The 23,099-nt window shown below is 35.9% G+C and overlaps 1 protein-coding gene across 3 annotated transcripts in view; it reads left to right on the top strand.

Moving 5' to 3' along the window:
- The window catches only part of FOLH1 (folate hydrolase 1), a gene marked incomplete at both ends in the record, with an annotated part of 54,718 nt that extends 31,992 nt beyond the window's left edge, over positions 1-22,726 (top strand). For 2 of the 3 annotated variants that reach the window (XM_079707574.1, XM_079707573.1), the window contains 11 exons: positions 204-289; positions 1,919-2,038; positions 4,226-4,308; positions 6,009-6,072; positions 8,914-8,981; positions 11,542-11,633; positions 13,879-13,969; positions 16,806-17,070; positions 17,344-17,425; positions 21,123-21,215; positions 22,537-22,726. In XM_079707574.1, coding sequence (XP_079563700.1) covers positions 204-289; positions 1,919-2,038; positions 4,226-4,308; positions 6,009-6,072; positions 8,914-8,981; positions 11,542-11,633; positions 13,879-13,969; positions 16,806-17,070; positions 17,344-17,425; positions 21,123-21,215; positions 22,537-22,726 — 1,234 coding nt within the window. The remainder of the gene's footprint in view (positions 1-203; positions 290-1,918; positions 2,039-4,225; positions 4,309-6,008; positions 6,073-8,913; positions 8,982-11,541; positions 11,634-13,878; positions 13,970-16,805; positions 17,071-17,343; positions 17,426-21,122; positions 21,216-22,536) is intronic. The other variant, XM_079707575.1, reaches the window with a different exon arrangement.
- Between the last annotated feature and the right edge of the window lie 373 nt (positions 22,727-23,099).

Genomic DNA, 23,099 nt, shown 5'->3' with positions numbered 1-23,099 from the left:
AAAAGTAAAATCTACTACAAGCAGGAGACATAACAACAGGTTGAAAAGGGGAATACACATGTATCCACACAATTGGACAATTGGTCAATGTAATTATTGCCTGTGTGCATTTAGAAATATTCAAAACAATGTCAGATTTTAAAATTGTGCGTGGCAAGCTGTTAACCAGTATTTTTAGTCTGTGCCCTTTATTTTTGCATTAGAAAAGTCAAGATGCACATCCATTCCAGCAATAAAGTGAAAAGAATTTACAATGTAATTGGAACTCTCAGAGGGGCAGTGGAGCCAGGTAAATTGATCATTTGCTCAACAAATATCAATCGGGCAATTCTTCAGTGCCAGGTACTGCTCTGAGCTCTGGGAATGTAAGGTGAACAAAGCAAAGCAACTCTTTGTCCTAACGGAACTCACATAAACAAAAAATAGATCAATAGGAGGTAATTTTACATTGTGATGCATGTTGTGAAGAAAGTAAATGTTGGGACTAGATTGGTCAGATGACTGAGGTTGTTGATAAACCATGCATGCTTCAATTAAAGGAGCAAGGGAGGAAGAGCAAGGAGAGATGGTTTACAGATGTTTAATCTGAGCTTTCTGGATTTCTTTACCACATATTTTCCTGGAGAAATATCTTCATTACAATGATAGGTAACACTCTTAGAAAACTTAAGATAACCGGAAGTTAATGAATCCTTTACATGGTTTTTTTTTTTTTACACTGAAATGGGTGGAATATATATACACATGATTTCCATATGATTTCAGATTACCTGCTCAATGATACATTTGAAAATAATCTTACTTCATTATGTTTGATTCCTTAGGAACTATATGGTTATATTTCCTACCCAAACACACAGAAGTAAACTGAATATCTTTTGTACAAGCAGCCAGTACTTTCTTTCAAAGATAAAGAATATTGATATGCTTCCAATGTTCCAATGAGCACTAAACAATGTACAACTGGCTATTTATTGAATCTCACTGAGTACACATTTTGTGCCAGCCCTGTGCTAGGCTTTGGGGATGGAGGGAATTTTTAAAAAGACACAGACCAGAGACAAGAAGACCCCTACATTTAAGTGTGGTAAATGCTTTTTTTTTTTTTAATCCTTTTACTTTTTTTTCACGCAGGCTTTTCTCTAGTTGGGGCGACTGGGGGCTACTCTTTGTTGTGGTGTGAGGGCTTCTCATTGCAGTGGCTTCTCTTGTTGCAGAGCACAGGCTCTAGGCACTCGGGCTCAGCAGTTGTGGCTCGTGGGCTCTAGAGCACAGGCTCAGTAGTTGTGGCACACGGGCTTAGTTGCCCTGTGGCATGTGGGGTCTTCCCGGACCAGGGCTTGAACCCGTGTCCCCTGCATTGGCAGGCAGATTTTTAACCACTGCGCCACCAGGGAAGCCCCATGGTAAATGTTTTATCAATATGAAAAGACTGCCCAGAAAACTGGATAGGGGTGCAATTCCCTCTCCCTGTAGAAAATAGGAACAGATCATAGAGATGTAGAATCTTTGAGCTGTACCTTAAAAAGTAAGTAGAAGGAGTAGGAAGTGGAGAAATCGTTATTTGGCCACTGTGTTCTCTTACTCTGAAAATACTGGAAACATAGTGTAAATAGGTAAGAGAGGAGTAACAGAGAATTATATAAAGAAGTGGATAAGGATACTTTTATACTCATTTATCATTACTTATATACTTATAATTACTGTAATTAACTGAAGTATACATTTGCTTATCACATTCATATTTTCTTCATACATCAAATTCAGAACAAAGTGATATATTTACAAAAGTCTTCAGGAACCTTTGCTATCTTAACTTGAGTCCTGAGTGCTTGGTGTTTAGATGCTATTGAGTCATTTGCAATTTCCTCTATTCTTGACCTGGAATGGCAAGTAATTTTGCAATGATGCTTTCTAGACAGATATGTCATTCTTGGAGGTCACCGTGACTCTTGGGTATTTGGTGGCATTGACCCTCAGAGTGGAGCAGCTGTTGTTCATGAAATTGTCAGGAGTTTTGGAAAGCTGAAAAAAGAAGGTAATGTAAGCAAAAAGTAAAAAGACCATTTTTTCTGAATCTCAGTTTGGTCCTCAGTAAAGAGAGTATAAAAATACCACCTCATAGGTTTGTGTGAAACACAACAGAGAGGCTGCATGCAAATTATATCATCTTAGTAGCATAGAGTACTTAGTAGTGCTTAATAGCAGAGAGTAGCTTTCAATAACTAGCAGCTATATTACTTATGTTGGTTAATGATATTGTTTATTCATTTTTATATGTTCATTTTTAATAATTCATTTATTTATATAATAAAGTTCATATTATTTAAATTGATATATTAAATTATAATCTGAAATAAAGGAATTATACTATTAGTGGTTTCTCTGGCAACAAAGAAGACGGAGATGGGTTTCTTTACTGGAGAGTAGACACCAGATTTAGGTCATAAGCCAAAGCGTCCTGGCCTGAGAAATGTGAGCTTCTTGGGATCTTCCAGCCTCAGGTCTCAGGTCAAGTACACCAACTGACAGAGGGGATGAAAGCTAATTCAGAAAAATGCTGGTCTTCCTGCTTAATAGGATGCTGTCAAAAGTTTGATATCTGCATTCTCACACCCCCAGCTTTGATTTCTCTCACAGAATTGAAGATTATACTACTAGCACAGTTACTTCAGTCATTTTAGAATCTGCATATGATAACCAAAATAAAATTGAGTTCAAATGGTTACTTTTTAAAGTAAACATTACATACTGAGAACAGAAGGTCTACTTTGTTTACTGACCCTGCAAACAAGGTGTCTACAGGCTGTAAATGTGATCCATATATATTTTTTTAGCAACAATGAATGTGGTAAAAATGTGTTACATTTGCCTGGTACTTACTTTCTCAGAGAAACTGTTATCACATGTTATCTATTTTGAACTCATAGGAGGAGGGATATGTTTAGTTATTTCTCTTTTCATTTTACAAATAAGTTAACTGAGGTTTCCAGAATCAAGTAATTCACCCAACGTTTTGTAGCTGGTGTGTGGCAGAATCAGAGAACTAGGGTTAAAATTCAGATTTCTTTCTCCCAGTCTACAAAATAGTGATGTCACTCTTTGAAATCAAATGTAAAGGTGCTCTATTCTTTTTTCCACACAGCTATCTTATTTTTTAAGAAAATAGAACTATGGAGACCTGAATTTACATGGTTTGTGAATTAGGTTGTGTTTAATAGTATTACAAAAAGTTTCATGATTTTACTAGAAGATTCTCGTGGTAAATACAAAACATCACTATGACAATTACAAAGTATGCCAAAAGACTGCAATGATGGGGAATAATAATTAATAGGAGATTTGAATAATGCTATTAATATACTTAACAAAAATGAAGCTCTGGACTCAACAGCTAGAGGGATATATATCCTTAAGCACAAATGAAATATGTACTCAAACAATAACAACTTACATACCTGGAGCACTTGTTCAGTGGTATATTTATAAATATTATTCCATTTAATCCTCCTAACAATCAAGGAGTGTTATCTTTACTATGCTCTTCCTGGTATACAGGTGAAGAAACAAGAGGTCTAACAAGTTTGAATAACATTCCCTTGGTCATACTGCTAGTAAGTGAAAGAACCAGGGCTTGAAATAAGATCTTTCTTTAACTTCAAAATCAGTGTTTATAACTCCAAGCCATATGACCGTCCTAATGCATGGTGTACTTTTCAGCAGCAGCAGACACTAGTGTTGAGAATGGAGCTTCTGTTGACTAATTCTGGCAGAGAATAGAGTGAAATCACACAACCAGCTGACACTGAACAATTGTTTGCATGATGCCAACACAGCATGGAAGAGTTGTAAAGGATTTTCTCTCAGTTCTATTGTCTCAGAGCACAGACCACATCCAGCATTGTCTTCTTTCACTCTAGGCAGCTGCAGACCACAGATGGCTTCCTAGCATAGGCAATCATTATAAACCTATTAGAATATTTTATGATCTCACAGGATTTTTACCATGTCTGCATTTCCCCCTTTTTCAATACAGATGTGCTCTTTTGTATTGACAGATCAGCTTTAAAATCTTTCAAAAGGAAATTAAGTAAAGATTGTCACCATAATTCACCCTTCCTAAACAACCAATGGATTTTTGCTGTTGTTACTCTGCTGGGCATGGTGATGTCCTGGCAATATTATGCATTTTCCCAGCTTTTATAAGTATGCACATATATTTCAGGATGGAGGCCTAGAAGAACAATTTTGTTTGCAAGCTGGGATGCAGAAGAATTTGGTCTTCTTGGTTCCACCGAGTGGGCAGAGGTTAGTTGATAATTCGATATAACATACATTTTCATAATAATAAAGCAGTTTATATTTAATTCACAAGAATGTAAGAATAACTGGTCAATCCAGCCAGAAAATATTCAAACTTTTTTCCAGAAAGTCTGAAGCAACATATTCTCTTTCAAAAATCAACGATAAAAATGTTTTCGTCACTTGAGAACTAAGTTTTGTTTGAATATTTAAAGCCACTTAATGTCAATTGTGGAAATAATTTAATCTTCGTTGTCTGGGAGTGTGATAGTAGCTAAGTAAATTCACTAGAAACTGGACATCATAATAAGATATAATGTTTTAACTTTTCCAAATTAACTCCTAAAGCTAATTACATTTAAATATTCCTTGAGCTTGTACTGTCTTCCTCATATCGTAATGACCTACTCTAAATCATGCTAAAAGTGAAGTGGAATGCCCCACCACAGAATATTGACTAGGCTCCTTGGAAAGTAATTTTACCTGCATGCATTGTTGGCTTTGTGTAATAGAAGTGTTACTTGTAAACATATGCAAAATTAACATTCCATTAACTTCTAATCATGCTATAAATATTTACTTGGCTCCTATTATCTAGGAATTATGAGAAGCCCTGTCAACTTCAATTTTCTCTGGGGTAGAAAAAAAGTAGTGCTCCTGTAGACAATGATTTATGCTGGGCTTCCCTGGTGGCGCAGTGGTTGAGAGTCCGCCTGGCGTTGCAGGGGACATGGGTTCGTGCCCGGTCCGGGAAGATCCCACATGCTGTGGAGCGGCTGGGCCTGTGAGCCATGGCCGCTGAGCCTGCGCGTCTGGAGCCTGTGCTCCGCAACGGGAGAGGCCACAACAGTGAGAGGCCCGCGTATCGCAAAAAAAAAAAAAAAAAAAAAAAAAAAGATTTATGCTGGCATCAAGAAGAGCCTAAATATTTTGAGGGTGTGATTTGCCTCTTTCATCTTATTTTCATCACCTAGAGCTGCATGTTTTTTCACTTTGTTTCTTACAGTCAGGACACTTAGAAAATTGCTTGTTTTGGAGATTCATAATCCACTTATATCAAAAAAAATCCTTGGCCAGTGTTTTAAAGCTGAGAAAAAAAGTTTTAAAGTTTTGACCAATAGGTGGTGTCATAACACAGGAGAATTTAATCTGACGGATTAAACCATAGTGTGGTTAAGAAATCAATCCTTGGGCTTCCCTGGTGGCACAGTGGTTAAGAATCCATCTGCCAATGGAAGGGACACGGGTTCGATCCCTGGTCCAGGAAGATCCACATGCCGTGGAGCAACGAAGCCCATGCACCACCACTACTATGCCCACGTGCCACAGTTACTGAAGCCTGCCCGCCACAATGAAGAGCAGCCCCCTGCAACTAGAGAAAGCCCTCGCACAGCAACTAGAGAAAGCCCGCGCACAGCAACTACCCAATAAAAACAAAGAAATCAACTCCTTTTCCACTCACTGTATTATGAATGTGGATAGTCTCATCTCAAATTTTAGTCTTAAAAATGTTTTGCTTGTTATTTCTTACCAATGACCTTTATTGAAATTCTTTCAAACATATGCTTGAAAATCTTACATGTCAAATTTGGGGTGAACTTGGGCCAACTTAATTCAGAAACCTCCATACAGTAAATGTAGATGTGCGTTTTTTTAGAAAGGGGTTATGGCTATTTGTTTGTTTATTTATTTATTTAATATTATAGGAGAATTCCAGACTTCTTCAAGTGCGTGGTGTGGCCTATATTAATGCTGATTCTTCTATAGAAGGTGAATATTATTGGTTTCATAGGAAAATATATGATCTTGGTAGTAACAGCAATTTAGTTTGTAAATTATTCACTAACTAGGAGTGCAAATCCATTAACAAGTGGTGAGGGAATTTGCTGCTGGTTTGTCATGCTCATGGCAGCTGTAAGCTCTAGGGTGCTGATTTGGGCTCTGGAAACAACACTCTATGATTTGTTTGTTTCATCTGGCAGATTACCTTATCTATGGTAGGAATTCAGTGAGTATCTGCTAAATGAATAAGTCAGTTATGGAACTAAAGATTTCTATGATTTTAGAATGGAGCAGCAAAAAGTTATGATTTAACTACTGTCATCATATCATGCATACAAATTTTGAAAACAAATGCTGATTCCCCAGATTTCATCTTTCACCAAAAATTTTTTCTTCTTAAATATTTTTTCCTTCAATTCAACATGTATTTACTAAGCACCTCTCTATGCAGTGTACTTCCCAGGATTTCAAAGGAATTAGGGGTTAGTAAAGAACAGTGTAGTACTCAAGAGTTTAAGACTCAGTATAGATGATAAAATACATCAGTCTAGGATTCTAATATATGAGGTATCTCAGAAGGATATTATTGGACTGATCTTGGAGTTCAGAGGAGAGAATGATAGCGACGTCAGGAAAGGCTTGAGAAATGAGATATGCATCGAAGACAGGCCTTTTAGAATGGATTTGCTTTGATAAACAGAGATTCAAACTAAGGGACAATCTCAAGTCGATTTTCAAGAAACTGAAACAGTCCATTGTCACTCACTATACTGTAGCCCCGCACGAATCTTTCTGCCCCTTGACCACATGCAACTTCTCAGCCGTTACAACTGCTGTTCTCTGTACTCAGATTGCTGTTCGACACACCATCTGTTTAATTCTTATTCTTACAGTCGCCCCAGGAATGTTATTTTTTTCTGGGAAGCCATCTTTGTAGCACTCATCACTGCTGTTATTAAGTAATTATTTGTTTTACAAACCCTCTCCCTTTCTAGACTATATTCTTCTGCCAGGAACAGGCAGGATCATACTTCTTCATTCCTTGATTCTTAATGTCTTATTAAATAAATGGTGTTTGCATGGGTGCAACAAATGAATGAATAAATGAATGAAGGGTGGACTTATAGAATATTTTCTTTAGTTTATTAGTAAATCTGCCATGTCAAAAATAGTTGGAGGGCTTCCCTGGTGGCGCAGTGGTTGAGAGTCCGCCTGCCGATGCAGGGGACACGGGTTCGTGCCCCGGTCTGGGAAGATCCCACATGCCGCAGAGCGGCTGGGCCCGTGAGCCATGGCCACTGAGCCTGTGCTCCGGAGCCTGTGCTCCGCAAGGGGAGAGGCCACAACAGTGAGAGGCCCGCCTACCGCAAAACAAAAAAAAAAAAAAAAAAAAAAAAAAAAAATAGTTGGAGCATTGCATATTGATGGAGGCACATTGGCATTTACATTTTCTTCTTTGTCCACGTATCTGAGCTCCACTGTCCCCTAAGTTAGTTCGTGCGTTTCAGTTATCTTTTCTTTCTTCCTCTAACTTTCCTTAGTTAGTGGCTCAGGGCTTGGCCTTATTCCCGGCACTGCTACTTTCTATTATTGTTATGTGACCTCAGGTTGTTACTTTCTCACCTCTCAATAGAGTTACTAAGAGCACATATCTCAAAGGCTCTTGTAAGGGCAAAAGAAGTTAATATTTGAAAAACTCCCAGACTTGTGCCTTGCACAAGGTAAATGTTCAAAAATGTTAGCTTGGATTATTATTATCTTTATTTATTTATTTACTGGCTGTGCCACACGGCTTGTGGGATCTTAGTTCCCCGACCAGGGACTAAACCCCGGGCCCCCGGCAGTGAGAACACAGAGTCCTAACCACTGGACCACCAGGGAATTCCTTATTATCCTTATTTAAACACACATATGAAGATGAAACACCTTTGCCACACAGAATAAGTATACCAAACATATATTCTTCAGAAGTAGAATAGTGTTCTCTCTATTGCTAGTTTCTTTTTTTTAAGACTTGATTTAAATGCATTTTTTTAATCTTTGATTTTGCTGTTTACGTCATTCCCTGGTTTAAAACACTACATTGTCTCCCCAGCATTTTCAGGATCAAGAGCAAATAACACACTCATTACTCTGTGATTGGAATACAGCTTGTCTCACTTTGTTTTTATATTTAAAATTTTATTAACTGTTCATTTTTCAAATTAAAAAAAAGTCATCTATTAGCTTTCTAATGTTAAAATGCAAAATTTACAAAGAAAATAATTTCTACTGAAACCATTTTCAAATAACCCTCTCTTCAAAGGAACTATTGTCCTCAGTTTGAGGAATTTCCATCATGTTAATATTCATATACAGAATTTAGCTCACACAAACTACCAACCAATGTTTAAATATAAACATTTATTTAACACAATATTCCTGTGAGGTGAGTACTTTTATTATCTCTTTTGTATAGAACATTCGCTTGGGTGGAGTAGGAGGTGAAGATCTGGAGAGGTGACCTGAGGTTGTTTCATGTGTGGCACCAAGGGTCATGGTGAGGATGAATTTTATTGAGTGATGAGCTGGAGAGTTTTGATCAGACTTAGGTTTTATTTATTTCTTTATTTTTGGCCACGTGTCTTGCGGGATCTTAGTTCCCTGACCAGGGATCAAACCCATGCCCTCTGCGTGAAAGCTCATAGTCCTAATCACTGGACTGCCAGGGAATTCCCCAGACTTAGGTTATAAAGGGATCATTCTGGCTAAAGAGTTAGGAATGGTCTTTGAATGGAAGAATAAAATAAAGAAATGAAATAGAAAACAAACTATCTTCTTGTCTTTCAGGAAACTACACTCTGAGAGTTGATTGTACCCCACTTATGTACAGCTTGGTATACAACCTAACAAAGGAGGTAAAAATAATCACATGGAATTTTAAGTTCTACAAATGATGTTTTCTTGAGGTAGCATTATTCTGTTAAACATCTGTGTTGTTTTATAACTTTTGTCCATTTTTTCCACACCAATCTGAGGCAGTCTATGGAGAGCATTGCGTCTACCATCTCCATGTGAAACCGAGAAAACTGAGCCCAAAAAGCATTAGCCACTAGAGTCACACAACTTGTTCAAGTAGCTGAACCAGAACTTGGTCCTGCGGTTTAACTCCTTAATTTTAAAACTGGTTTTTACTCTTTAATATAATAATACCAATTAACTTAGGACTCTGGAAGAGTTGACATTTCTAACCAAATGAGAAAGAGTATGTGTAAAAAACCAGGTGCTGACTCCTGGGACAGAGACTGGGTAAGACCATGTACCCAATTCCTGATTTCCTGCTGTGGGCTTCAGTCCACTGAGCTAAAGTTATCGTAATTCTGACAGCAGAACAACATACTGAACCTGGCGGAGAGGCGGTGCCTGAATTTCTATAGGACCAACAGGCAACTCTTCATTTTAATTCTCCTGCCCCATAAAGCTACCGTTCCTAAAGGTAGGCATAAGTAATGTTTTGCATGGCAGATGTTTGCTGTTACTGCTAATTACCTGATTTGAACTGAAAAGGATAAAAAGACTTGCTTATTTAACAGAATTACCAACTGAAATGTAATTACCAGGAAAGACAATTATTTCCCTCAGATAGGGATTTTCAATAGATCCTAAACATATTGTTAAGCTTTGGTTTCCCAAGCATGGAATTTAATTTATTAGCATCTCCAGTAGGAATAGGAAAGTTTAATTTGGCACTAATCTATTCATATTATTACTTAAGATCTCTGTCAGGTGCCTGCAGTTTTACAATTCCCATGAAGTGTATACAAAATTAAATATCTGAAACATTGTGTCTCAGAGAATTCCCACCATTTATGTAATTTGAGGTCAATACTAAGGAAGCTTGGCAGTTATATTTGTTTACCAGGTGGATTGGTGGCACCTTGTGACAAATGCAAAAACACTACTTTCTAGGTCAAGTTTGAAATTATATGATTCTTGACAGTTTTGGATTTTTAAAATTCTGTTTTTGTTTGGGGAAGTTGATTTGTGGTATTTCAAATTTTAGTGACAAACTGTGACTTTAGTAATATATTTCTAAACACATTATTTCAAATTCATATTACTTAAAATAAATGGAGTGGTACTGTCCCTTGTATCAAAGTTTTGTGTAAATTTGTAAGCTTGAGTGAAATTATTTTGTGCTTTATGTATTGATATTTTATGACTTAAGATGCTGACATAGCTTCTCTCTCCCCAAGTTTATATAAATTTATCTGTGTTCCCATCAACCTTTGCACATCCGTCTATTATAGTACCTAGCACATGAATTCCACATTTTAATTTATAGTTCCCCCTAGTAGATGGTGTGTAATTTGTATTATTAAACTTTGTATGGCTGACATCTACAAAAAGACTTCCACAGAATAGGTAGTCTATAAAATCTTTTGAGTTGAACCTGTCAAAAAATAGAGCATAGGGACTTCCCTGGTGGCGCAGTGGTTGAGAGTCCGCCTGCCGATGCAGGGGACACGGGTTTGTGCCCCGGTCCGGGAAGATCCCACGTGCCGCGGAGTGGCTGGGCCCGTGAGCCATGGCTTCTGAGCCTGCGCGTCCGGAGCCTGTGCTCCACAATGGCGCAATGGGAGAGGCCCAACAGTGGGAGGACCGCATACCGCAAAAAAAAAAAAAAAAAAAAAAATAGAGCATAAGACTTTTATTAAATAAAAAATAAAAACTTTTTATACCATATATTATTCAGTTACAGTTTAGTGAGTATTAGTTACAGTTTAGTGTGCTAAACGTTTTGGCATAACATTTAATGCTCTGAGTTTAGCATTCAATAGTAGTGCATATTGTACTCCCTTAGAATTCTCATCTGTAAAATCTGAAAATGTATTTAAAGCCCTGTGTTTAACACAATTACAATAAATACTCAACTAATTAAATAAAATATTAGTGCATTTGTTTTGTTATGTATTATATAATGACTTTGACAAACTTGTTGGCACAAAGCAATATTTAAAAAAAAAACAAAAAACGTATAAAACAAACCTTCCCTTAACCAGCTTGCTTCTTTTCATTTTTTTTTTTTTTATAAGAGGAGGAGGAATGTGTTTTTGAGAGTAGCCTCCCTTAATTTGGAAAAATAGACCAAAAAAAAAAAAAATCTTACAGTGTGACCATTTGTCTGAATACAATGGCTTGGTAATAATTTGGTATAGCTTTCTTTTCCATACACTCCATGTATTTTTTTTTATAATAGGTGCATTATATATAATAACATGAGCATTTTCCCATATTGTCAGAAACTCATTGTTGTAATTCTTGATGACTGCTAATGTATGAATTGCATTCCTTATTTTCCTGAATATAACTTGGCTACTCATTCCCTGGTTAATAGATGTTTAGGTTTTAAAACATCTGATTTATAAGTATTCTTTCTCTCTTTTTTCTTTTTTTTTTTCCTTTTAACTTGTGTAGCTCCAAAGTCCTGATGAAGGTTTTGAAGGCAAATCCCTTTTTGAGAGCTGGAATGAAAAAAGCCCTTCACCTGAATTCAGTGGCTTGCCCAGGTAAACAAAGAAAACTCTTTACTAAATTCAGTATGGAATTGTGTTGAAAATAAAAGGGTAGTTTCTTTCAACAAATAATAAAATTTTAATTTAAAATTCTCTAATATCTATTAAAGAAAAAATGATGCTTAGGTTTACAAATAAAATTGTTACCCAAAAACTGGGTCTGCCTCCTGGTGCGTGTCAGCCAAATGGCACAACCAAGCCAAAGAGCGGTAGAAGGAAGGATGTATTACTTGCAGCAAGTAAGGAGAGTACCGGGGATCTTTTCCAAAGCAGTGTCTCCCTGGACAGCAAAATGGGGGAAGTTTCAAGTTAAGGGTACATACATATTCATGAGGGGGTTTGAGCAGAGGAGAATTCAGTATAGAATTGGGGCAAAGTTTGACAGAGTCCAAACTTTAGTTGATTGAGTTCAGAAAGGGTCAACATCATCATTCCTTAGGTTTCAGCTGATCTGGGGGTTGAGTGCTCAAGGGGATCCAAATTCTGCAAAACAGCTCAAAAATGTTCTTTAGGCTAATCTTTACCATTGTAACAGAACTGGGAGTATTTACAACTGATTTATTATCTTTGCTATTGTTACTTCTCTTGCCTGATAAGTCATTTGTTCCTAAATTATCTTGCTGCCTTAAGGTCATTAATTACTGAGACCTGTTCAAGGATAAGCATTATGGTCAGGCCTTTACCACAAAATGGCTTAGGACAAAAATGAATTGTCTTATATCAAGAAAGCCATGACTAGTTCTCTTTCCCCAGGGACCCCCTACCCTCTCTGCTTACAAAATATTGCTGTGTGTTTTGAAATTAAATCTGTAGGCCGTCAAAATATGGTTCGCTTTTGAATAGGTAATATATACACATGTCACCTAAGTCTGTCCTCTCATTACTGTATAAATATTCTTTTTTCTGAACATATACAGTTAACAAGTGTTTTGTTAACTGCATAATGTTCTAAGAAGAATATAGACATCATTTCAGGTTTAGTTGTGTCTTCATAAGCACGGAAAGAGGAATAAATATCTCAGTAGTTTGAGATTAAAGATAACAGTATGAAAACTTTAAATTTTTAAGGATGGGAATTAAATCTGAGTTATCTGAAAATTTTCTGATTCTTTTAACTTTATCATGTACAACAAATATAGGTAATAAAAAAAGTTAGTGAAGGAAAGTATTTTCCAACTTCAATAATCTTTTTCTAAAAAAGCAACATACAAGTGTGATATTGTGATTCATAATAAGAAGTGCATATTTGGTCCTCCTGATCTCTTACAGAGCTCCTAAACCCCTGGAATTTTCTAAGTGATCAGAGGGACAAAGGTGTCTTTTGTTATGTTAATGAGGTGATACGACCCCACTTAAGGTGGGGGCTGGTTGCCAGGAGAACCAACCAAGTGACTTGAGGGTTGAAACTTTCAGTCTGACCCTCAACCTCCCAGGAAGGGAGCAAGCCTGGAGGTTGACTCAGTCACCAGTGTCCAATGACTTAATTGGTCATGACTATGGAATGAGGCTTTCACAAAACCCCAAAAGGGTTGGGTTTGGGGAGCTTCTTGGTTGGTGAACATGTGGAGGTGCTGGAAGAGTCCGGCGAGCCCAGACAGGGCGTGGAAGTTCTGACCCCTTTCCCATTCCTCACCCTATGCATCTCTTCCATCTGGCTGTTCTTGAGTTATAACCTTTCATAATAAATTGATGATCTAGTAAGTATATGTTTCTCTGGGTTCTACAAGCAGCTCTAGCAAACCCAAGGAGGGGGTCGTGGGAACCTCCCATCTACAGCCAGTTGGTCAGAAGCACTGGTGGTGGTTGTGTGTTGGGGGGGGACAGTCTCTTGGGACTGAGCCCTTAATGTGTGGGACCTAACCCTATCTCTGGGTGGACAATGTCAGAATTGAGTTGAATTGTAGAATACCCAGCTGATGGCCTGGAGAATCGCTTGTTGTTGGTGTGGGGAACTGCCCCCCCTGACAACACACACACAAACAGGTTGGAGTTGGATCCAGAAACCCAAAAGAACAGTGGTCACCTCTCCCTAAAACAGTCTTATGGAAGTAGATATTTTGTCATCAGAATTGACATTCCCCGCCACTTTTTTTTTTTTTGCTGCTTATATCTAAAATATATCCAACACAATATATCTAAAAATTATATTTATAGTATTTAGTGGAGATTAGTTTAATTAATTTTGATCTATACTCAGTGAAGAAGTTACTCAAATAATCCTGTATTTTATCCCTAAAAGGATTAACAAATTAGGATCTGGTAATGATTTTGAAGTGTTCTTCCAAAGACTTGGAATTGCTTCAGGCCGAGCACGGTACACTAAAGATTGGGTAAGTCTATCAGTAAGTTCTTCATGGTTAGTTATGAATATATTTTAGCTAAACAAATAACTCTGGATCAAAAAAAGTGACTTAAGCACCGTGCTTGTTCCATCTCTGATTCTGTTCATCAAATTGAAATTCTTTCAGTATTTTAATTGGTTTCTTCTGATATCAATCTGCATGTTTGTAAATAATATGCTTCTGCTGCTATTTCTTTCTTTTTCAGTTTTAGGTATTATCCATTTACTTCTTATTAGGAAAGCTAGGCATTCAGTTCTCTTATATCACTTCTTCTCCCAACCCCCAAATACTTTCCCTCATCACATTTTTTCAATATATAGTTGTGCTACCCTTGTTGATTAGAAGACATTTTTTTCCTTCGTGTATCCATACTTAACTCACCTCAAACTCTTAGTATATTCAAACACATCAGGTGAACTGGCAGAGTCCATTTTTCCCACTGGGGCTCTTCTGCTCCTCTAGGTTCTCTGGTTATTCTTTCTGCCTGTGGCACAGCTCTTGGCTGTGAAATTTTCCTTCACTAAGAATTCTGAGAGTATCTTCATTTCACTCGTATTTTGGATTTTCTGTTTCCCAGATTTTTCTTCCTTTTTCTTATTTACTCTCCACGTTTTTGGGAGCACATCCTTCAGGCACTTCTTGAAAAGGGTGAATGACAGCTAAACACCTTGCATGTCTGTTATACTACACAAAATTCTTCAATAATTTGACTGGGCACAAAATTTTGCTTGAAAATTCTGTACCCTTAGAATTTTGAACTCATTGCTTCATTGCCTGTTGAGAGATGTTGTTTGTTCCTTGATCTCTTTCTTTTCTATTTAATTTATTTATTTACTTGGTTGTACCAGTTCTTAGTTGCAGCATGCATGTGGGATCTAGTTCCCTCACCAGGGATCAAACCCCGGGCCCCCTGCATTGGGAGTGCAGAGTCTTATACACTGTGCCACAAGGGAAGTCCCTTGTTCCTTGATCTCTTGCCTCTGTTTGTTTGTTTGTTTTAATAAACTTATTTATTTATTATTTTTGGCTGCATTGTGTCTTTGTTGCTGTGTGCAGGCTTTCTCTAGTTGCGGTGAGCAGGGGCTTCTCTTCATTGTGGTTCACCGGCTTCTCATTGTCGTGGCTTCTCTTGTTGTGGAGCAAGGGCTCTAGGCGCGCAGGCTTCAGTAGTTGTGGCTCGGGGGCTCTAGAGCACTGGCTCAGTAGTTGTGGTGCACAGGCTTAGTTGCTCCATGGCATGTGGCATCTCCCCAGACCAGGGATCGAACTTGTGTCCCTTGCATTGGCAGGCAGATTCTTAACCACTGCACCACCAGGGAAGTCCCGCCTCTGTTTTTTTTTTAAGGAAGATTTTAGTATCTTCTGTTTATGACTGTGTTGCCCTTGGTGTACATGTGTATTATGCCATTTTTTAATATGCTGAGCTGGGAACAAAGTGGACTCTTTGTTCTGGAAACCTATGTATTGTAGTTGGAGGAAATATTTTTTTCTTTGATTATTTCCTCTTTCTCAAACCATTATTAATTTGTTTAGCATCTGTAGCATTATTTTCCAATGTCTTTATCTGTTCTTTTGTGTTCTTATCTGTGTCTTTTTCTACATTCTGGGATATTTTTCTCAACTCTGCCATTCATTCATTCTTTTTTATTGTTTCCCTCCATTCCCCGTAGTACCTCCTTACTGTGGGTTGATTTTATTTTAGTTTGTGTGCTTGGTCTGTATCTTTCAAGTTAAAGACTTTCTTCAAATGCCTGGCCCTCTTTGGCAATGTATCTTATTTGGGAGTGAGACCATAAAAAGCTGATTGAAGCCCTGTATACAGGGCTGGTGCTTGTTGTAGGGGGTGCTTCACAAGAGAGGGATTGAGAATGCATGTTCTTGTTGCTTCATTGGGAGCCAACTAATGCAGAGAATCTATAGGTCTTTTGTCTTGGGCTAGTTATTCTCCCCAGACAGAAAATCTCTATAATCTCTTACCATTGGGGTTGGTGATGAGGGTAGATGTTAATATTATCTACATTTTACTTATGAGAAAACTACAGCAAAGAAAGGTTAATAACCTCCCAGAGTTATTTGGTAATAAGCCATGAAACCTCGATTCAAACTCTGGCAGGCTAATTCCAGAGTCCCACTCTCAACGCACCACTATATAAAGTGTTCTGTTATATCAGTAAAAAAAAAAAAAAAAGCATCTAAACGATGGGCAAAAGGCATAAATCAGCAACTCAGAATTTGAAAAGTTGTTCTCTCTTGCCTTTTGTGTATGTTCTTGTTTTTTTATACCTGACTGAGCATTACTTCTTTACTTAGTGAGATTTTGGATCTACTACTGAAACCCTCACTGTTCACTCTTCACTTGTCAGCACACTGCTTGTCAGAAAGTTATTCATGGAATTTCAGTCATCAAACGATTTGCAACATTGCCCTATATAATATTGTATCATGCTTATTTCCTTGTTTCTAATGATTCTCTATCTTCTTAAATTATTTTCACCCAAATGCAACATTATCTTGTCTTTATTTCAGAAACATTTCTATTACATCTCCTGTTTTCCTAAAGGCAAGAATGTTAGGTTTTTTCCAAGGTAATATTCATAGTATTGTTTATGTTATATACACATAATTTTTAACTGGTGAAACCCTGGGGAGGGTTTTAATATTATATTAACCCTTTAGTAAGTGGCTTATTGAGGTACTTAAATACTTTCCTCTATTCATTGCTGACAGAAACAGTCTTACTATTATTAAGAGTATCTATGATACTATGCATTTTATATAAGTTATCTCACGAGAGATATATTTTGTTTTTTTGGTTTTTTTGTAGGCAACAAACAAATTCAGCAGCTATCCACTGTATCACAGTGTCTATGAAACATATGAATTAGTGGAAAAGTTTTATGATCCAGCTTTTAAGTATCACCTTGCTGTGGCCCAGGTTCGAGGAGGAATCGTCTTTGAACTAGCCAATTCCATAGTGCTCCCTTTTGACTGTCGAGATTATGCTGTCGTTTTAAGAAAGTATGCTGATAAAATCTACAATATTTCAATGAAACATCCACAAGAAATGAAAACATACAGTGTGTCATTTGGTATGATACACTTCCTTTTCCAAAATTCACAGTCTATATGTTTCTATTAATCTCTAAAATGTAATGATCTACCTTAGGCCCATTTATTATTTATTGTTATTCCATATGATCAAATATTTTATGCATATAAATGTATCTTCCATTTCATTGATGCCTGTCTTGCAATATAAAAAATATAAATACCTTGTTAAATACAAAAGAGAACAACCTTCTATATTGTTCCCTTTGCTTAAACTATAGAACAATGCCAATAGGTCCTCATTTCTATTTCAGAATCATTATTTTCTGCAGTGAAGAATTTTACAGAAATTGCTTCTAACTTCAGTGAGAGACTCCAAGACTTGGACAAAAACAAGTACGTTGTATATATATATATATATATATATAGATATAAGTTATGCATGTAATAGATATAATGAAAAAAAATACTAGCTGACATCTTTGTTGTTGAAGTATCTTTGGAAAGTTTTTTTCTGCTTTCTTTCTCTTCATTCTAACAGGGCTATACAGGACTACCATATCTCTCAAAGAGATATTTTTGACATTCTGAGTGGCATATGTGCTGTTGAGAAATGCTGGTACCTTCTTTACTACCAACTGAGTGGTAGTTACAAAATTTCCACCTTAACATTGAAGGTTCTCCACTGTGTGTCCCCATCTTCTTCCAGTTTTATCTCCTGTTCTTTCAGCATCTGTAAATCATACTTCAACCAAGCTCTCCTATTCCCAAAACACACCTTCTTCCTCCCTTTTCTTAATGTCATTACCCACACAAAGAGTTCCTAATCTCCACTTCCACCTGGAAAAATTCTCTATATCCAGACTAGCAAATAAGGTAAAGCCATTAGTTTTTTCAGATGTTAAGCCTTTGGGATTAATTCTTGTAAAATCACAAAAGTAAAATATAATTTGAACGAAATTTTAAGACTGGAGAAAAAGAGAATGTTAGGGACAATTTTTTAAAGGTAGAATTTTGAGAGTGAATATCTACTATATATTAAAAATATTGTGATGATACAACTATCAAATCCTTGGAGACTAATGCAGGAATACATAGAAGGACAAAGAGCAGACAGAACAAAAAATAGACCAGTGATATATAAGGATGTATTTGTAATGAAGGATACATTAAAGTCAAATGAGAAAGAAAGGTATTCAACAATAATATTGTATAAGCTCTTTCAGGAATTGATAAAAAAGTGAATTCAAAATCTCACTTCACATTCTATGCAAAAATAAACAACAGGGATAGAAGAAATTTTTAGTAAAAATTGAAATATCTTGGAAGTGAGATTCCAAGTTTAGAAATAACAATGCAATCAGATTTGAAAATATTAAAATGGTTAATAATGTGGAAACTGATACTCCAAATCAAAGATAAAAGACTGGAAAAACTCTTTTCCAGAAAATATGGACGGGGGGTAATATAGATATAATAAAAATACTTTTTTTTGAAAATTGATAAGAAAATCAAAAGAACAAAGTTGGAAGTACCTGCAATAGACAAGAGAAATCATTCAAAAAGAAGATACCACCTGTGCAGAAACAGATTAAAAAATTCAAATTTACTAATAATTCAAAAATACAAATGAAAATAATGTAGTATTCAATTTACTAATAATTCAAAAATACAAATGAGAATAATGTCATACTATTTTCATACCAAATGAGTAGCAATTTAAAACTTGTTTGTACACATTGCTACAGGAAGTACACTGAAGCAGATACTCTCATGTTTTTCTGATAGCATTGTGAATTGCTTTAAACTATTAAAAAGCATAAATACATACTGTTAAAGTTTCTAGGGCCATGACAGGGTTCTTACACTTTGCCATAGTATTTCTATTTCTTGAATTTTTTTCTTCTGGAAAGAGTCTCAAATTTGAGGGAATAAAATGGCTTCTCAGAGAAAGTTACAAATTATAATACCAGATAATTCAAAACAGCCTTAATACCTATGAGGACAGAAATTACAAAACAATCAGATGTCCACCCATTTAAACATTTTGTAAAGATTAACACTGATGGTTATAAAGGAAGTATAATAAGATATTTGTAACAAAATGTTAGGCAAACAAGAAGGTCATAAAATTGTACATATACAATATTTTATTGAATATAGAGAAAATCTTACAGAAAACCAATTAGTATGATAATCGTGATATCCTTGGGTGAATAGGAAGATTTTTTTTCTTATACTTTAAAATTCTTTCCAAATTTTTTATGTGAGTAAAAAAATCAACAATTATAAATAAATTTTAGAGAAATGCCAAATACCATATAGTCTATTAAGCTGATTTTCTATCATTAAATAAATGATGTTTCTTCCTTGTGGAGAACTGCTGTTGGCATGGTATGGTAATCCAGGACACTGAGCTTTCACTTCCTTGAGTATTTCTGTATTTGTCTTACCATCTCTAAATGATAGTTAAGGTACAGATTGTGTCTCTATATTATGTTTACATATCCTGAAACATCTGGAGCCATGCTTTGTACATAATATGAGTAAATGCTGGCTAAAGTAAATTAAAGTGGATGTTGAATTTCTCAACCAAAACTTTGAAATGTGAGGAAGAGACACTTCTTGAATCCTGCTGTTCTTAAATCAATCCCTTAACCCATCAAAGGATACAGAGTGTTGACTCCCTGGTACTTTTATGCTCACATAGTATTCAACCTCAAGACCTACCTCCTCCAACCCTAGGGAGGCCAGCCTGCTTCTGGTGGAAATAGATCCTGTTTACGTACGTCTGGTGCTGTGAGCATTTACCTCCCAGGGATATTTCAGATTGAACCCTGCTCTGTACAAGGAACATCCAAATGGGGTGTGTGCGTAACCACATGAATTTTTGTGTTTGTAGCAATGCTTTATGAATTTGGTTCGGAAACCTGTAGCATCTTATTGAAATTATGGTTCGTTCAGTTGCCACCTTTGTTAGTTTATGTGAACTGCTCACAGGTAAAGTGTATGCCCACTTTACCTTTATACTATCACAAAACCCGAGTTCTTGATGCTAAATAAATGAATGTTGAAAATAGCTCAAATCCAAACTGTGGGGCCTTTAATTAGTCTGTCTTCGTGTTGTCAACACAGTGCCATTGAAGGAATAGTACTGAGCTACTATTCACTCTAAAACTTTCTAGTTGTGAACCTGGGCAAGTCATTTATCTACTGAATCTGAGTATCTCATCTGTGGAACAGGGCTATTATCCTGCATAACTTGGAGGACTGCTCTGAAGATTAAAAAGAACAAATTTTATAAACATTCAGAATAGTAATGGGCACATTGTTTTATTATTAAATCTAAAAAATAACAAAACTAAGATAATTAAATCTTTATATAAAGTAATTTATGATTCCTTATGGTAATGGTTATATCTCATTATGACAGACTTAATATGTTGAATTTAATAACGTTGTTGCCCTACTCCAGGCTGGCTGGTAAATTTTCAGTTGTATTGAGTCATTTTTATAACAGTAACGCTGTCCTGCACACTTTGGAATGTGAGCTCTGTGAAAGCCAGAAGTGTCTGATACATAACAGGCATTCAAATATTGTTGAAAGGGTGAAATAAGCACCACCCCTTTTGTTCATGGTAGGTTTATCTTTTAAAATAATAATAAAAATATTATTAGCTGTCATTTGGTAAATATGTATAATTCCCCAGGTACCCTACTAAACATTAATAGACTATTCCATTTCAATATTGAAATGACTTCTATGAACAGATTTTTATGAGACTTAAGATGAAAAAAGTGTTGCCTATATTTGAATACCTAGGTTTATCAATTAATTATTTCAATATAAATAAAAATTACTATATATTTTTTCCATGGGCACATTGAACTTTTTCAGTGCTTTTATAAGCCTCAGCAGAGTAGTATTTTGTAGGACTTTAAAAAATGTAACTATGCATGCTGCTGTTCTTAATTTACATGTTATAGGAAGTTAAAATATATTAGCTGTGTTTAGTTTTGTTTTGAATTTTTAGTTTGCTGAGTAGTGCACATATTTTCATGAAGCTACAACTGTATTCCTTTCCTTTTCTAGCCCAATATTATTAAGAATTATGAATGATCAACTGATGTTTTTGGAACGAGCATTTATTGATCCTTTAGGATTACCAGACAGGCCTTTTTATAGGTAAGGGTAAAAATATGACTATTTTAATATAATTTTTTTCTTATTTTTTGCCCTGTGGGAAAAATATAGTTGATTTCTTGCAAGCATATAAAAAATTCCAAAGTATATGTAGTAAATGATAAATATATTATTTATTTATATGATGTAATATGATTACTACAGATCTTTATTTTATTATCTTTTCTGTTTCTACGTATAAAAGAGTATATGTTCATTGCAGGAGATTTAGAAAACCCAGGAAGTCAGAAGTAGAAAATAAAAATCTCCCCAACTCTACTTGTCAGATATAAAATCATGTTTGTCCTTTGGTATACATAATTTTAGCCCCTCTCTTATTTTATTTTGAATATATGTGTATTTATGCATATACATAAGGCATAATAAATATATATTTATTTACTCTATCTCTTAATGTTGACATTTAGTTTTTTTCTAATTTTTGACAATCATAATTATTTCTGATAAACACCAACTGTCCCCAGGTTGATCTTACTAAGTATTCAGAAAGAATTAGATCATTGACCAGCCAGAAACGACCTCATCTTTCTGTTTAGGGATTATCTATGAAAGAATTGGAATTGAGTGTAAGGGCATCATCCAAACAGGGTGAATGGATTCCCCTTAGTGGCATAATCATGTTCCTTTCCTTCTTTACCTCTTTACTGTGGAACTTGTCCTTCTCTTCCAGGGCTGTTACATGCACTGGCATAGCTCCTTCAGTAAAACGTCACCTTCTTCCTAGGTCATGTTGAATGTTATAAAACTGTTTTTAATGATTCATCATGCTTGACGCTAGGTATTATACATGACTTCTTTTTTAAATAGGAGAAAAACACAATGTAGGTTGTCTGGTCACAAATGAAACCCTATAATCACAGTTGTGCTACATTTCATAGGATAGAGTGGTATTTTGAAGTCATCACTTCTTGCAGTGTGCCTTGAGAGTGATCACTTCATCTCCCAGACCTCAATTTCCTCCTCTTTGAAATTATAATATCAACTCTGTAGAGTTTATTTTCAAGGATTAGAAAAATGAGAGGTAAGTAATTTAATGCCAAGCGTGATCCATAGTAGGTGACAAGCTGTTGTTGCTATCATTATCATCACTTTTGTTGCTCTGAGCCACTTTAAGTCATCTGTCTAAAGTCAAAATATAATTAATTGCCACATATTTCATAGACTAGTCTTTGGAGATTGAACTTGTAAATTTAATTGACAAGTGGCAATTAAAATTATACAATCCATGAATTGTAGAAAGTCCCTGTTTTTTCCCTTGTATATATAATTCGAGCAACTGATAGCAAACTATTTTTATCAACAGACATGTCATCTATGCTCCAAGCAGCCACAACAAGTATATGGGGGAGTCATTCCCAGGGATCTTCGATGCTCTGTTTGATATTGAAAGCAAGGTGGATCCTTCCAAGGCCTGGGAAGAAGTGAAGAGACACATTTCTATTGCAGCCTTCACCATGCAGGCTGCAGCAGGGACTCTGAGAGAAGTAGCCTAAGAAGTTTCTTTGGAGAACACATTGAATTAGTATGATGCATCACTCAGAAAGAATCATGTTGGATGCACTGATAAACTGAAAAATAAAGTTGTGTACATATATATACATATATAGATACAGATAGATACATATATCCATCTTGACATTCTTTTTTCTTCTCCATATAGATCGAATAAGAAAGATGGATGATTTTTATTCTGTAATTATAGAAAGTTATTCTGAAGTTGGACTAAGTGGTGAAATTAAGAAGAGAGTAAAATTTTAATACACTTATGTGGCATTATCAGAGAATCATGTCTAATTCAGCATTTACAAAACTACTCCTGTCACTGCACATGTAGAAAACATCAGTTTGTTATTTGTTGTGTATTTT

This window comes from Hyperoodon ampullatus, assembly GCF_949752795.1.
Source record: "Hyperoodon ampullatus genome assembly, chromosome: 7".
Lineage (NCBI taxonomy): Eukaryota > Metazoa > Chordata > Mammalia > Artiodactyla > Ziphiidae > Hyperoodon > Hyperoodon ampullatus.
This window is presented reverse-complemented; position numbering and strand designations above follow the sequence as displayed.